Raw genomic sequence first — 17,251 nt, 5'->3', positions numbered from 1 at the left:
AGAAGAGCTCCCTTTATTCTTCTTTTCTTTTCTCCTGTTTTTTTTTTATTTCATTTAAACTTCTCTACTTTTCTCTGACCCGTCTTTTTGTGCATTTGTTTTCTTTACGCTTCCTTACTTATTTCTTTTTCTTTCATTCTTTCCTTATTTCGCTTTACTTTTCCCCCCCTTACTTCTTTTGATGTTTTTCTTTTTGTTCTTATTTTTTACGTGCTTTTTTTTTTTTTACATTTTCTTTTCTCATCTCTAGCCTAGTCTTCTTTTCACTTTTAAATTATTCTTTAAATTTTTTCTTTTCTATTTTCTGTTTTTTTTATTCCTTTACTTTTTCAACCGTGCCCCTTTTTCTGTCCTCACTTCTCCCATTTTTTGTTTTTATGGTTACTCATATGTGCTTCTTTCTCTTCCGTTTATTTTCCCAATTTCAGTCTCTTTATCTTTTTGTTTTTACTTCTTTACTCTTCTGTTCACTTTCTTACTTCTAAATTCTTTTCTCTTCTGCAGCTTGGCTATCTCACTTATTCTAATCACCTTTCTTTTTTCTAACCAATTACATCTCTTCATTTCTTTACTCTGAAATCTGTTCTTCTCTTCTCTTTTTATTGTCTTCATTAACCTCAGATTTTTTTTCTTTACTCTTCTCTAATTTTCTGTTCATTTCTCTTAACGTCCTTTCAGTTTTTCTTTTTTAATCTCTATTTCTTTTCTTTGCTCTTCTTTTTATTTTCTTCCCCTCTTTTTTAATTTTGCGTTTGTGTCCAGTTCTCTTCTTTTCTTGATTTTCTCTTCTTTTATTCAGTTCATTTCTTTTCTAACCTCTTTCTAACAAGTTTCCTTTTCTTATTTTTTACACTGCTTTTTTTCTTTTCATTTCTTTCTTTGGTGCCTTTCATTTTCTTTTCTAAATTCTTTATTTTATTTTTTTTGCTACTTTACTATTTACTTGTTTTAATTTTCTCTATTTTGTCCTTTTCTCTTTTCTTTTCATATCTGATGATCGTTTATATTCTCTCCTTTATTCTTATCTTCTGTCCCTTTTTTTTGTCTCTGCTATCATATTCGTTAACTTTCTCACATCTTTCCTTTCTCTCCCAGGTTTTTATTTTTAACCTTTAAGATTTAAATTAATTTAATTAGATTTTATTAAATTTTATTTACTTTTGCACTTCTCCCTCCCCCCACCTGCTCTCTGCTCTGCCATTTACTCTGGACTTTCTGGAATGAGATTTCTATTGATTAACCTGCATCTATTCCTCTTCATTACTCCCTACTCACACACACACACATCAAATACTGAATAAGTAATAAAGTTAGAAAAAAAATTAAACCAAAGAAATGGAGACAGACATGAAATTATAAAGGCCAGGGGCCGTAACTTTTAGACACATTAAAAAGTGGATGTTTTTTTCTATTTTAATTAAATATAGTTCCAGGTGCCAGTCAACTGCTAATAAAAGGTTTTGGAGTGTAAATATGTGTAAATGCTGAAATAGGAAGGTATGTGTGTGTGTGTGTGTGTGTGTGTGTGCATGTGTGCGTGTGTATATCGCATTTACAGAATTGACAAACCAAAAGCACTTTCTCTGGTGTTACACACTGCTGATATCAGCCATCCAGCCAAAAACTGGGATCTCCATCACCGCTGGACCAGCTCACTCCTGGAGGAGTTCTTCAGACAGGTGTGTTTGTGTGTGTGTGTGTGTGTGTGTGTGTGTGCCCCGGTGTGTGTGCGCGTGTTAGTGTGTGTGCTGCCATTAATCCCATATTCCAGAAGTGTTCGATCTTATCTACAAAGAGCACCGGCTGCAGCTTTTCATTTCCACCAGCTAGGAGGTATATCTGATAGTAAATTGAAGCCTGAGATCGATCCATCACACTCACCGCAGCGTCTGGCAGACCCCATGAGTCCAAGGACCACCAAAGGTCTATTATGTTTCATCGGTTTGAAAACACAATTACATTTTCTAGTTCTTGTGCTCAGAAAAGGAAGTCCACATCAGCACGGTGATTGAGTCAGCATCAGGAGGTAGGAGCGTCCATGTTTTAAACTACTCAGGTACGAGAAAAAAAGATCACGCCGATAGATTTACTTCAACTTGTCCCACTTTATTCACTAATTTTATCTAGCCAAAATGGTCACGTTCCAATTCCAACCAGTTATCATTCAACAACCACCAACCGAGGAGTATAAAGAGGCCAATGCATACAGTACTTCCTTTTATCTGTTTTTGAATTGCTCCTCATGCTCCATCATAATGCATATTAACACATTTAAAGGAAATTCATATCCACATACCCGAGCTCCACATACAGACTCCTGTCACTGGCTAGTATCTCCGAATGATTGACAGGGGAGAGAGGATATAATATATTAATATGGACAATTTGTCTTTCATGACTTTTAAACTCATGATCTTGTTGATCAAGTTTTAAAGTCTTTCTATCTGATACGTCTATGTGATCGAACCTGTCCAAAAAAAAAGTCGTTAGACTGCCTTAAAGTTTGATCATGGCATTGATATTGTTTTGACAGTTACAACATTTCATTTATTTTTGTCCAGTATTGCATTCATTTCAATGGGGTTAAGGTCAGGACTCTGTGGTGGTCATTTAATTGGTCTCACTAACAAGTGATTTTCTTCTGGACACACAGATGTTTTAGTCCCAGTCCTGTGAGTTCTCTTCCCATTGTGTGCGTATGGAAATGCTCTCATTTTCACCAAAAAAAAAACAAACATAGCACTGGTTTCTGCTGTTGATTTCTTTTCCAATGCAGTCAGTTCCAGTCATTTCAGCAATCTCCCAAGTCTTTGCTTGATGCAGGCTAATAATTAAACCACAGTAAAAACATTTTCATGGATACGTTTTCTAACATGATTCTTCAAAAAGCAGGGAGTTACTCACTGCAACCGTTAGGGTTAAAAAAAAATTGTTGCAGCTCAGACATATTAATCACTGCAGTAATTATGCAATATGTTCATAATGTTTTGCTTATTAAATGTAGGATACCGACAGCTTATATACAGTATAATATATAATAGCTGTTTGGATTTGCCATAATTCAGAGTGTTATTTCACAATTCCCGCCTAAAGACATAGAGAAAGAGATTTTAAGAAAGTTTTTAAAAATGTCTTTGCTGTTTTAGTATGCCTACGTTTTTGCTTTACGGATGTTCATGAAACAGTTAGAACTAAAGAAACGCGAGTGGTCTAAGTGGGTTGTTTAAAAGCATTTTTTTGTTCTGTTTCCACAATTTGGCTTAGCATTTGCATGCAATTAGACATTTATGTTTATTCATTTGGATTTATCCAAAGTGCCAAGTTGGGAGCTTACATTTATTTCAGTAATTGTCAGGAAGCAAAGGCACAACATGTTGTAGAGAAAATATAAAAATGGTGTTATGGCTTGCCTAAAAGAAAACCAAAATATATGTAAACATGCGTCACGCAAATTTTGAACGGCTCCCGGGCTTACGCGCAACTTACACTAGTCGGCTTGTTTCGGGCGATCGTATGCCAAAAATATTTTGTATGCCGAAGTAAATTTCTTGCAAAATCGAAGTTCTTAAGGCAGAAATTTCTAAGGTTCATATGTCGAAGTTCCACCGTATGCACATTTAAAAGTAACCAGGACAGCTGGTTAAACAGCATGATTCCTTATTTATCTTAGTCTCGTGTGTTGATCAGAGTCAATAAAAGAGTGAATAAGGCTTAGGGTGAGGTGTAGAAGATCTTCACATTTCAGATGGGCTACAGCCTTGTTAAGTTTGTTATTGGCTGCTTTAAAGTTCATTAATTGTGATGCAATATTAACTCCATGGACGTTCATGGATTTTAGGGATAGAGAAGTTTATGTAACACCTTTAACAGGTAAATGTTGTACATTTCTGACAGATATAAGTTATTTCCACTTTGACTTTGTCTTTACTTTGTTCATATTTCAAAACATGCCCTGACTACGAGACAAGCGCTATAACCCTTAGCTTCATACTTTAGCTAACTCATACCTGAGCTGCCTAGCAACAGTGCTCAATGACTCCAGTCACTGAACAGTGAGCATATTGTGTTTCACTTCTCATAGAAAGAAAAAACCCTAAGTTTACAAGTTCCATTTAGCAAACAGCTGCTGTTTACCTCCCGAAGCCAGATGCTAGCACTCTCACAATTAGATTAGCATTCGCCAGGCATTTGTAGGACAGAATCTTTTCTAATCAAAACGTCTTACAGTCCCTTTTATGGGTTTAAAATGAAAGAGGAAGTACAAAATATGACTCTTTTCTCATTCTTGCCTCCCGTTAATTGTGTGTGTGTGTGTGTGTGTGTGTGTGTGTGTGTGTCATCTTATAATTGAAAGAATTTGCGATGCAAAAATCTGGATACTGGCATGCATTGAGCAGTGTGTTTTTGGAGGAAGAAAGAGAAAAATAAACAGCTGACAGAGAGAAATAGTGTGTGTGTGTGTGTGTGTGGGAAGCATGGATGGTTGTAAGAGACAGATAAGAAGTAGAAACAAACATATATGTGTGTGTGTGTGTGTGTGTGTGTGTACTGTACATGTGTGTACAAGTGTGAGACTGAGAAACCGAGTGTGTGTGTCAGCTGCACCACTGGCCTGATGATGTGTGTGGTGCATTGAAAGAGAAACGCTGGGCAGAAGGTTAACAAGCAACGATGGCTCACACAGGCTTAAAGAAAGTGTGTTGACACTGCAGCTTTGTACACACTCTCACTTACGCAGACAGGAAAGCGTTATAAACAATGCATCGTAGCACATCTGTAGCATATAGCACATAGGCCACTCCTCCGTTATATGGACAGGCACATGGACCACACCACAGTCACATAGGCCACACCTCTTTTATCCTGACAGTCACATAGGCCACACCTCTTTTATCCTGATAGGCACATAGGCCACAGCTCTTTTATCCTGACAGTCACATAGGCCACACCTCTTTTATCCTGATAGGCACATAGGCCACAGCTCTTTTATCCTGACAGTCACATAGGCCACACCTCTTTTATCCTGATAGGCACATAGGCCACAGCTCTTTTATCCTGACAGTCACATAGGCCACACCTCTTTTATCCTGATAGGCACATAGGCCACAGCTCTTTTATCCTGACAGTCACATAGGCCACACCTCTTTTATCCTGATAGGCACATAGGCCACAGCTCTTTTATCCTGATAGGCACATAGGCCACAGCTCTTTTATCCTGACAGTCACATAGGCCACACCTCTTTTATCCTGATAGGCACATAGGCCACAGCTCTTTTATCCTGACAGTCACATAGGCCACACCTCTTTTATCCTGATAGGCACATAGGCCACACCTCTTTTATCCTGATAGGCACATAGGCCACACCTCAATTATACTGACAGGCACAAAGGCCACACCTCTTTTATCCTGATAGGCACATAGGCCACACCTCTTTTATCCTGATAGGCACATAGGCCACACCTCCATTATACTGACAGTCACATAGGCCACACCTCTTTTATCCTGATAGGCACATAGGCCACACCTCAATTATACTGACAGGCACAAAGGCCACACCTCTTTTATCCTGATAGGCACATAGGCCACACCTCTTTTATCCTGATAGGCACATAGGCCACACCTCCATTATACTGACAGGCACATAGGCCACACCTCAATTATACTGACAGGCACATAGGCCACACCTATTTTATCCTGATAGGCACATAGGCCACACTTCAATTATACTGACAGTCATATAGGCCACACCTCTTTTATCCTGATAGGCACATAGGCCACACCTCCATTATACTGACAGGCACATAGGCCACACCTCTTTTATCCTGATAGGCACATACGCCACACCTCCATTATACTGACAGGCACATAGGCCACACCTCTTTTATCCTGATAGGCACATAGGCCACACCTCTTTTATACTGACAGACACATAGGCCACACCCCAGTTATTCTGACAGGCACATAGGCCACACTTCAATTTTATGGACAGGCACATAGGCCACACCTTCACTTTACTTACAGACACATAGGCAACACTCCAGTTACACTGACGGGCACATAGGCCACACCTCTTATATACTGACAGGCACATAGGCCACACCCCAGTTATACTTGCAGGCACATAGGCCACACCTCTTTTTTACTGACAGACACATAGGCCACATCCCAGTTATAATGACAAGCGTGTAGGCCACACGTCCTTTATACTGAGAGGCACATAGGCCACACCTCCATTATATAGGCATACAGTATAAGTCATAACTTATGTGACAGACATATCAGACAAACCCCATCTATATTATTGACAGGTACATAGGCCACATGTCCATTATACTGACAGGCACACATAGGCCACACCTTCATTATACTGATGTTCACATAGACCACACCTCCTCTATGATACTGACAGGCACATTGACCACACCTTCCCTATGATACTTGAACGGACTTCATTATATTGAATGGCATATAGGCCACACCTCCATTATACTGACAGACGCCTAGGCCACAACTCCTTCATTATATGGAGATGCACATGGGCCACACTTACTTCATTATACTAAAAGGCACATAGGCCACACCTTCAAATTCAAATTCAAATTTAAATTTTATTTGTCACATACACAGTCATACACAGTACGATATGCAGTGAAATGCTTATGCACCTTCGTTACATTTGTATTAAAAAAAATTTAGACACTTATTTTCAACGATTATTTTTATTGCAACAGTCAAAATCTGTTCTCATTTATTGCAAAACTATTTTAAATTACTAGTATGTATTGTAATTAAACATACAATAATGCATTAACAAATTTCTGTTTTCTTGTTATGCTTAGGGTGATAAAGAGGCCGAGCTGGGGTTGCCCTTCTCACCACTGTGTGACCGCAAGTCCACCATGGTGGCTCAGTCTCAAATCGGTGAGCAGTGCCAGAACGCTTCATCTGGCTCATGTTTAAATCTCATTCGATTCTGTCTCGTAGGACAGCTTAGTTATTCTGCCATTAACACTGCAAACCTCTTCGCCACTGAATGCATAAACTGTTCTGTGTATGCAGGGTTCATCGACTTCATCGTCGTCCCTACATTCACTGTCCTCACAGACATGACAGAGAAGATCGTGACGCCACTCATCGATGAGGCGACACACTCCAGCCTGGCCGGCTTTCGCAGGTCGAGGTCAGGAGAAGAGCCTCTGATTCTGTTGGTTGTCTTAACAGTTCAGCAGTTAATTAAAAGAATTCACTTATCAGTGAGGAAGCTTATGATGCGTTTCCATTCAGTTCTCTTGGCTAAGCACGAATCAATGCAGATTTTCCCTTTTTTTAGCTGATACAATCATGATGATCCAGATTTAGGAACCATGATGATACATAGTGCATAATCACTTTCCCTCTGGATTTGAAGTGTTCATCATGTTTAATTTGTGAAAAGAAAAAAACAGTTTAATTTATGTGAATATCTGCCCGTAGCTCATTTATCTCACTGTGCTCATTGTGACCATGCCATTCTTATTGCCAGTTCACACTCGATTATTTCGCGTCTAACCGTCTAACCTGACTTCTTGTCGTATCTCGCCAGTCTGAGCAGCATTTCCACAGCAGAAACGAAGCAGGCGAACATGAACAGTCCAGCCTCAGAGAGCAGCGCTTCCCACAACGGCTCACTGCTAGCCGTGGACCTGAAGAACTTCAAGGCCATTTGGAACGAGCAAGTCTTTCAGAACCGCGAGAGGTGGAAGGCTCGCGCTGACAAAGGTGAGCTAGATTCACGGGTAAAAGATTGTAACAAGATTCATCCTACCGGGATCTTCTCATGTAGTGGTTGAAAGTGAAATTTCAACTCTCTGGAAAAGAAAAACTCACAAACAACATCGATCAAATTGATAGACATCTCAGAAATTAATGTTTGGTGGCTGGTCAAAAACCTTAACTATTAAACATACTGTAGTTCTTACAAACGGTCCAGAACATAAATATCTACCTATTTGCAAATGTAAAAGTGGGAAAAGTTACATTTTGGATTTCAAACCACATAAACATATCTAGGGGTCGCCACAGCAGACCCCCCGATCTGCACACAACTTGGCACGGGAAATTTGGAGAAACTCTTTGCCTGCTAAGCCCCGTATACAGTAGGCCGTGGTGTGCTGGAGTCGCTGATGCCTTTACATCACAGCCAGAATGAACTTTTTCCAGCAATTTGAGAGCTACATCAGCTTTTCTGTGGGATCGGGCTGAGCAGGCTGGACTTTACTTCCCACAGGCACACTGTAAATGAGAGTTAGCTGCCTGTAATTGAGTCCCCAGTTCACTGGTGTATAATCGATGATCATTGTTTTTCAATTCTCCTGATGGTGGTGTTAGTTTCGTGGCTGATCTGTGTATATGGAGCACTCGTTTGCCTTTGTTTTCAACCCAAAGTTGAACATGCAAAATGCATACGAACATACTGACGTACATAAAGAAGTCTCCTTGTCCACTTTGGATATTTCCCTTAATGAATATCAAGATTGAGTGGTTTGTCAGAGTGATGTCAAGCTGATTAATTTAGCATACACACATATATAAAGTGCGCATGATGATGACTGAATGGCAGTGAACAAATTTGGATAGGTTCCTTTCTTTCAAATGAAAAAAAAAAAGAGAATATTCACTGAAAATGGGCCTTAGTAAGGTCTGAAAGTTTTTTTTACTTATTTTAGCTGCAAAGTTGATTTCATATAAAACAATTTATTTTTCTTCTAGTTTCTTTGAGATTTAAACTAATGGCGGCTATTAAGACCAATTAGCACATGCAATAATCTATTTTATGTTGTTTCCTCTCTCAACATTTCATGTGTCATATTTCGCACAAATCTTTCTTTGTACCGTAAATTGCATGTGCAAATTAGTACTCAGGAACTCCAATATATGAAAAGTCTAAATATTTACGTTAAAGTGCAAGTAATTTTATTTCCAACGCGAACATGGCCTGCGTTTCAGCTGTCCTGTAGCTGTAACTTGTACATGGTCTTTGTGGTACGTCATTTTATAATTCAGATTTTTACCTTGATGTTTGGGTTAAAAATGTTTATGCCTTTACTAAAGTTTCATTCTGAATTGAACTTTATTCTTATTTCCGTATTGATCAGAATTGTTTTTGGTGCTAATAATTTTAAAAGGTAGAACTAATTAGCTGCTGTACTGTATGTCCACGTCCAATCCTGGAAACAGAAACGGAGGAGAAGGCCAAGCGCGAGGCTGAGGAGAAGGCTCTGATGGAGTCAGGTCAGGCAGGACAGGCAGAGCCGGGAACGGATCAGTCAGTACCAAAGAGTGAGGGATCAGGAAAGGAACCGGAGTCTGGGGGGACAACGAGTGGTACATGCAGGGGTGAAAACACACCAAGCATGGAGCCCAACAAGCAACTCCACAACGGTATGTAAACAGCATTAAATGTTGATCTGTTGCTAAAAATTTATTAATGACTAAATTCAAAAATCCTGTCTGGAACTTCTCTCTTTACAGAACTAGAGTATAAATAAATTGCAATATTCTAGTTAACAGGCATTTTTTGACAGGAATGCTTAACTTCGGTGGCACAGCGGTGTAGTGGTTAGCACGGTCACTTTGCACCTCCAAGGTCGAGGGTTTGATTCCCTGGGTCTGTGTGCATGGAGTTTGCATCTTGGTTTGTTTCCTCTTATAGTCCAAAGTGCAGATAAGATAACTGGCGCTCCCAAATTGCCCATTTTGTGTGTGTGTGTGTGTGTGTGTGTGTGTGCCCAGTCCTGGGTTGGCAACTTGTCCAGGCCCCTCCGTGACCCTGTGCAGGATAAGTGTTATAGAAAAGGAATGAATAAATGAGAAGAATGCTTACCTTCTGGACATTTTGTTGACCTCAATGTGTTCAATTTTGAAAACCAATCACAAATAAACCAGTTTTTGACAACCGCCGGCACCAAATGTTAATTCCACAGCAGCCATGTTTGAGACATGAACATCCCTGCCATAATTTATCAGGTTACCTTTAGTTTCAAATGCCTCAGCATGAAACTGATAATGATAATGAGCTCAACATGCAACCTGATGGTTAGCCATTAGCAAACTGACGAAGCTAGATTACAGTAGCTAACCAGTTTTGTTGATGTTTAATAGTACGAAAGCTTAAAGTATAAACCTTTTATAGTCTCTTCTTATTATGTAAAATAGATCTGACATTCTAATAGGTAAGGTTGAGGCTAATGTTTAAGGGACATCCTTGCTAGTATGACGTGAACTAGCAAGCTAAACCCCTACTCATGTCCCTTTTCATTGTATGCTTTCCACTATGACTGTGCTGTGTTAACTGCATGCGTTTCTATTAAGTCCACAGTGTTGTATGGTAGTGATGCGTGGGTCGTCTGGTAACCCCGCGGGTCGGGTTGGGCGGGTAAAGAAATTGTCACCTTATTTGCAGGGCGGGTCGGGGTGGGTCATTAAAAACAAAATTCAATAAAAAATCCATGTATGTTGTGTGCAATTCCCTATAGCCTATATTAAATATTTGGGAATATCTATTTTCATATTTTATTAAGTTCTTACGTCACGTGACAAGTCACGAAAGCGCCTATTGTAAAAATAGATACAGTGGTGCGGGGCGGGCTGGGGCGGGCCAAATAATTTCATAAAAGCGGGACCCGCGGGTTGGAAAAATACCCGACCCGCGCATCACTATTGTATAGTGCTTGTTATCTAACCATGAAATCCCTATGTTGGTTATGTTGAAATGTTTTGGGCCAAATAATGGCTGTCAGAAAAAAAAAAAAAAAGTTATGAAGAACAAGCTGCACTAAAACATTTTAATGGTCCACACGTTTTAAAGAAGAGCATACGGCCATTAATGACAGTCCCGGCTAAGGGGGCTTGGAGGAAGAGAAGCATGTCTGTGGGAACTGTACACACAAGCATTCATCAGCACCACTTGCACATTACAGAACCTCGACTGGGAGTTACTGCCACATTCCATGTATAGACAGTCCTGACCTTGTCCAAGCTATTTCCACATCTTTTGGCCGTTAAAGGAGTTCCTGGGAGGCCAGTCTTTCAGCAGGCAGTCTGATGTACCGAGAAAACTTTCATGGTGTCCACACTGCTATCCAAGTGCGTTAGTGTATTTTTTACTTTTAAAACGCGGCAGTTTTAAAAAAGTCCCAGTTTGACTTGAACGCGTATTATTTTGCCAGCTGGTTACATCATTTAAGACACCACATGCACTATGATGTCATTGTACCGATACAGTTTTTTATTTGTATCTCAAGTTTTAAAGCTGTTTGAAATGTATGTTGGGTTCATTCACAGTATTAATGTGTTTATGTTGTGTGAATAATCAGTAGTGCTCCAAATGCAAATCCGAGGAAGGGTCTGAGTTAGGAAAATTTGTGTAAGATTAGACTGGTGAGCGTTTTTTTCTATTCTTATCCCGTGTAGTCTGCCATCCCTCTATATGGTCAGGTTCAGTCAGTGCACTTGCTAATATTAATATTACTGCATTTGTGAATTTATCTGTTAAAACAGGCGAGGTTTCGGAGGATGTGGCATCGCCGGGAAATGATGAAAGTGTAGACAAAGCACTCGGAGGTAAACCGCACACAGCACCAGCTACTCTTCTCATACTACTATACAGATCAGAGTATACTCTTAGTATTAGAAGATTATTTCTATCATGTGGTTATTCATCGAGCCATTCATTCTCAATAAACAGTTTTTTTCACATTGGCCTGGTTTATATTATGTCGTGCAACCCGGAAAGTTTAGGAGTTAAGCGTGAGACCATGCACAGACAACAGCCAGAGACCAAAATCATGTGCAGTGATCATATGAGTTACAGTTTTTATTCCTATGTTTTATTCCATATTTTTCACATTGTGTTACTGTATTTGTATTTCTCTTTGCAGAGACTGAAAAGGACTAGTGTGGGTGCTGTAGGAGGCATGACTGTGCTGTTTAGGCCCCTACCTTTGCTTCCTGCTCGTGTCCTCTCGGCAGTGTGTGTGCATGTGCGTTCTGAAGCTCCACATCACCCTCTGCTGGATGAACCTGCTCATACACGTCTTGCTCATGCTTCTTCTGCTTCCTTTGTCCAAGAAGCTTTCGATCGCTCTCTGTGACTCCGCCCACCTTCTTCAAGGCTCGATCAGAGCGAGGGTTGGTGCGTGATACGGCAGTCGCTGGTTAAATTGCCTCTCGTAGACTCTCTGTCAGTCTGTAAAAAAAGAAAAAACAAAACAAAAAACAAAATCAGCTGCCGTCACATTCGTTGTACTTTGTTTCTCGTCTATTAATTTCTCTTGGAAGAAAACTTAGAGTGCCTTTGTCTATTAGCAGTTTATGCTCAACTCCTCTATTTCTTTTCGTTCTCTTTTTCCTTCTGCCGTTTTGCACGTGTCAGCGTCTTGGCTTGCTTTTCTATTAGAAGCGGAAGCTGACTCAGGTCATTTCTGCTCTCCTAATGCCTCCGCTTGATCTCTTTCATTATAAACTTTATTTATTTGCCCGCTTCCTGACTGCTCAGCAACATCATCCACCAAACAGCGTTTTTGTCGTACCAATTTGCCAGCTGCTTATATCGCGCCACATTACACAAAGAACTCAACTAAAGGGACTTAATGCATTTCAGATATAGTTGTTTATTTATATAGAGTTCGTCAGATGAACTAACCAAGCAGAAATTTGCCTAATTAACATTTGTTGCCTTAATAATAAATAGTATTTCTATGTTATTTCTATTTTCACAAATGCATGCCGTCTATTAACAGTACAGTAGGTCAAAGTGACTGGACTCGTCCTAATCTTGAAGGCAAGTGAAGCGAATGATATTATACGAATCGTTTAAAGATATAGTGGTTTGGTTCAGGTAAGAAACTGTTTTGTTCCCGTTATAACATTTAATTACTACATTGTTAATTCATTATGTATTATAGCAGGATTATAACAGTCACTCCCTCACCAGAGTAAAAAAAAAAAAAAAAAAACACTGGAGACTCCTTCCATACAGAACGCTGAACCAGATGAACATAATTAAATTTTCCTTTTTGATAAATAAAATTCAAGAATGCAGGAGAATACATTTTTAGAAATCAGGGACAAAGTTTCACTTAAATTAAGTTAAAGATTAGGATTAGGCTTGGAAAACATCTTGCACATCCATATAATCTAAGCTGCTACATTTCCCAAGGCAGCACAAATGCATGATCTTATATAAGGCTTTAAACTCCTAGACTAACACACACACTTTAGATTTAATCAGATGCAAGATTGATGTACGTGCACAACAAACCTGCCAAATCCTGTCTTATGGCTTTAGACCATTTGTAATCCATGACCCAGCTTTTTCCATAAGTAGATTGGTTATACCATTGCTGGTTGTAAATATATTCGCTCGGAAAAATGCTTTGGCAGTATTTTCTAATCAACCCTATAAATGTTGATGTGTTGTGACACAATTAGTCACACTGCAGGACAGTCATTCACGCGGCATGACAGTGGGTTGGACCACAGGACAGCAAGTCATAGCAACAGGACAGTTAATTACAGCGGGTAATTGTCATTCACGTCACTGAACGCTCAGTCAGATAGTCGGTTGCATCATGGACAGTCAGACACTGCATGAAAGTGGGTTGCACCACAGGACAGCCAATCATAGGGCAAGACAGCTAGTTACTCCACAGGACAGTCGGTCATACAGAAGAACAGTTAGACACACCACAGGACAGTCAGTCACAACACATCAGTCAGTTACACAACAGAATAGTCACTTGAGTCAGTTGCTTTACAGGATAGTCAGTCACACCACAAGACAGCCAGTCATACAGCAAGACAGCTAGTCACTCCACAGGACAGTCAGTCAAATCACATCGGTGAAACAAAGACAGTTAGTAACACAAGAGGACAATCAGTCATCCAGCAGGAAAGACAGTCAAACTACAGGACAGTCAGTAACACTAGAAGACAATCAGTCACCCAGCAGGACAGTCAGTCACACCACAGGACAGTCAGTCACACCAGAGGACAGTCAGTAACACCAGAGGACAGTCAGTCAAACTACAGGACAGTCAGTAACACTAGAAGACATATAGCAGCTTAGTCAGTAACACCAGAGGACAGTCAGTAACACCACAGGACAGTCAGTCACACCAGAGGACAGTCAGTAACACCAGAGGACATTCAGTAACACCAGAGGACATTCAGTAACACCAGAGGACAGTCAGTAACACCACAGGACAGGCAGTAACACCACAGGACAGGCAGTCACACCACAGGACAGTCAGTCACAGCACAGGACAGTCAATAACACCAGAGGACGGACAGTCACACCACAGGACAGTCAGTCACAGCACAGGACAGTCAATAACACCAGAGGACATTCAGTAACACCACAGGACAGTCAGTAACACCACAGGACATTCAGTAACACCACAGGACAGTCAGTCACAGCACAGGACAGTCAGTAACACCACAGGACATTCAGTAACACCACAGGACAATCAGTCACACCACAGGACAGTCAGTAACACCACAGGACAGTCAGTCACAGCACAGGACAGTCAGTCACACCAGAGGACAGTCAGTCAAACTACAGGACAGTCAGTAACACCACAGGACAGTCAGTCACAGCACAGGAGAGTCACAGAGCTGGAGACTTGCATGAAATAAGAGAACAGTAAGTTACCGAGAAGGACAGACAGTCACACACTAGTTTACTCAGTCACACCCCACATGATTGACTCACATCACAGGGTAGTTTTGCACCAACTGAATCAGTCACACTATTGTTTGATTGAAGTCAATCACACATTAGGACACTTTGTCACACCGCAGGACAGTGACTCTTTGTCCAGTTAGACAAATAAACTGTTAGCAGCAATGACCATGTACATTGTAGTTGTAAATAAGTGTTGATTTTAACCACACCACTGTGCATCGTCTGCAATATCTAAAACGTGACGCAGTGAACTTCAACTTCTGATACTCTGTTATGTGAAATACCTCCTACGCAGCCCTGTCCTTTATCTCTTCTTTCCTCACGCCAGTAGTGTTCTCCACTAGACTCACTGACCTCTCCTATCCTCTCTGCTGTATAATACTTAAATAATATGCATTTAAAAAATAACTAACATCATAATGTTGTAAAAAAAAAAAAAAAAGATTCTGGGGCCTGATTCGTGATACCTTTTGTGGTCATTTGTGGTTTCCTGGATTCACTGTGTGTCCTTTTGTTTTATTTCTCTACTTATTTTCATGTGCCCCAAATTAGCACCTGTAAATAAATGTATAGTTTAGTTTAGTTGAAAATTTTTATTTGTAAACTGTACACACATAACGACTAAATGTATGTATATTATGTTTCTTTTTCTTCTTCTGAGTTTAATGAACAAAATGTAAGCACTTAATGTAGACGGTGAAAGCCATCTTTTTTTTTTTTTATATCATTTTATGGGAAATGATTCAGTTTTGTGTTTCTACTGCTGTCTGTAATCTGAATGGATGTGAAATGCATCGAACAAAAATACGATCTAATGAACGGTTTTGCCGCAATGCGACTAACAACGAATGAGATCCGTCGGGGTGATGTGAGCAGGGTTTAAACACTCAATGTTAGTTGGGTTTAAGTGAAAGCGTTATACTCGTTCGTCTACTTTGCACGTTCCAATGCTTTTAGAAAACCAGGTTCGATTTTTTTTTTTGTCACTGTCAATTTGTAGTATGTATTTAATAATAGGTACGCCTTCCTGGTACTAACACACACACACACACACACACACATACACACACTTCCTGCGTCCTGTGTGTCTGGAGCCCTACACTGTCCCCTGTAAAGGCAAACCACAGTAACTATGTTAACTGAGAAAAGAAAAACATATGAAAAAAAAATATATACAGTATATATATATATATATATATATATATATATATATATATATAAGTGTATTAGGCTCATTAATAACTCTTTTAACTCTATTAATAATTATTAATGAAACTTATGGTGTTTCATGGTTGATGTCATTCATACGTCATGAATAAGAATTGAAACACCATTAAACACAGCAGCTCCTATTAATACTCGTGCAATAATAAAAAAAAAAACACAGCTGGACTTTATGACTGTAATCATAAAGCACTGACACTGAAGACTCCTTTCATAAATGTATATTATACATATATACAGAAAAACAAACCTGTAAGACACATTCTGACTAGAATTTTTCTCAGAAAATTGTAGTTATTGTGTTTAGCTTTTATATTATTATTATTATTATTATTATTATTATTATAAAAAACTCTATAAGATGCATGTTGACTAGATAATTTTAACAAATTTACATTTTAATTTACACTTATTTTAGTTACTGTTTCATATAATATTTTTTATCCTGACCAATTAATTTAAACTAATTCACACTCAAACATGTTATTGTTTAGCTTTATTATTATTATTATTATTATTATTATTATTATTATTATTAGTTGCATTATTATTATTATTATTGTTATATATTTTATTTATTATTATTATTATTATTATTAATATTATTATTCTCTAAGACGCATTCTAACTAAATAATCTTAACTATTTCAGACTCAGAAATTTGGTTACTGTGTTTAACTTATTATTATTATTATTATTTGCATTATTACTGTTATTATTTTAATTCTGTAAGATGCATTCTGACTAGATAATTCTAACAAATTTATACTCAAAAAGGTAGTTGCTGTGTTTTTTTCTAATTAATATTGGTAGTAGCAGTATTATTATTATTATTATTATTATTATTAATAATAATAATAATAATAATAATAATAATACAATTTTATTTAGGGCATCAGTGACAATTTTCCAGGTTTACCACAGGTACCGAACTTATTATTTAATTGAGAACTAGAAATTTTCACTTTACTGTCCAGGACTCCACTTACATTACATGTGCGTTGACACTCGGTTTAGCCCTTACGTATGACATTTGAACCATAAAAAAAAATAAATTAAGTTAAACCTTAAAAAAATGTATTTATTAAGTTGGAGGAAGAATTAAGTTTGGGATTTGAATGTACTTTCTAATTTCCAATGATTATAATGTAAGTAAAATGTGGCGTCAACACCACCAAATCCGAGGTTGTCCACCAGGGGGCAGTGTGCTTACAGTATTGGAAGGCTGGTTTGGGTTTAGGCAAAGACACAAACATATAAAACTTGCATAGACTTACACACTACATGTACTGTTTATTTAC

At 38.7% G+C, this 17,251-nt stretch overlaps 1 protein-coding gene across 2 annotated transcripts in view; it reads left to right on the top strand.

Annotated features, from left to right (window-relative positions):
- pde1cb (phosphodiesterase 1C, calmodulin-dependent b) overlaps positions 1–15,901 on the top strand; it is a 66,029-nt gene extending 50,128 nt beyond the window's left edge. For both annotated transcript variants that reach the window (XM_053487225.1, XM_053487226.1), the window contains 7 exons: positions 1,559–1,679; positions 6,841–6,922; positions 7,061–7,181; positions 7,584–7,759; positions 9,218–9,421; positions 11,540–11,602; positions 11,920–15,901. In XM_053487225.1, the coding sequence (XP_053343200.1) occupies positions 1,559–1,679; positions 6,841–6,922; positions 7,061–7,181; positions 7,584–7,759; positions 9,218–9,421; positions 11,540–11,602; positions 11,920–11,936 (784 nt within the window). In that variant the 3' untranslated portion in view covers positions 11,937–15,901. The remainder of the gene's footprint in view (positions 1–1,558; positions 1,680–6,840; positions 6,923–7,060; positions 7,182–7,583; positions 7,760–9,217; positions 9,422–11,539; positions 11,603–11,919) is intronic.
- The last annotated feature ends 1,350 nt before the right edge of the window (positions 15,902–17,251 follow it).

Source organism: Clarias gariepinus, chromosome 25, assembly GCF_024256425.1.
Source record: "Clarias gariepinus isolate MV-2021 ecotype Netherlands chromosome 25, CGAR_prim_01v2, whole genome shotgun sequence".
NCBI lineage: Eukaryota > Metazoa > Chordata > Actinopteri > Siluriformes > Clariidae > Clarias > Clarias gariepinus.
The sequence above is the reverse complement of the archived record's forward strand: the minus strand, read 5'-3'. Positions and strand labels throughout refer to the sequence as shown.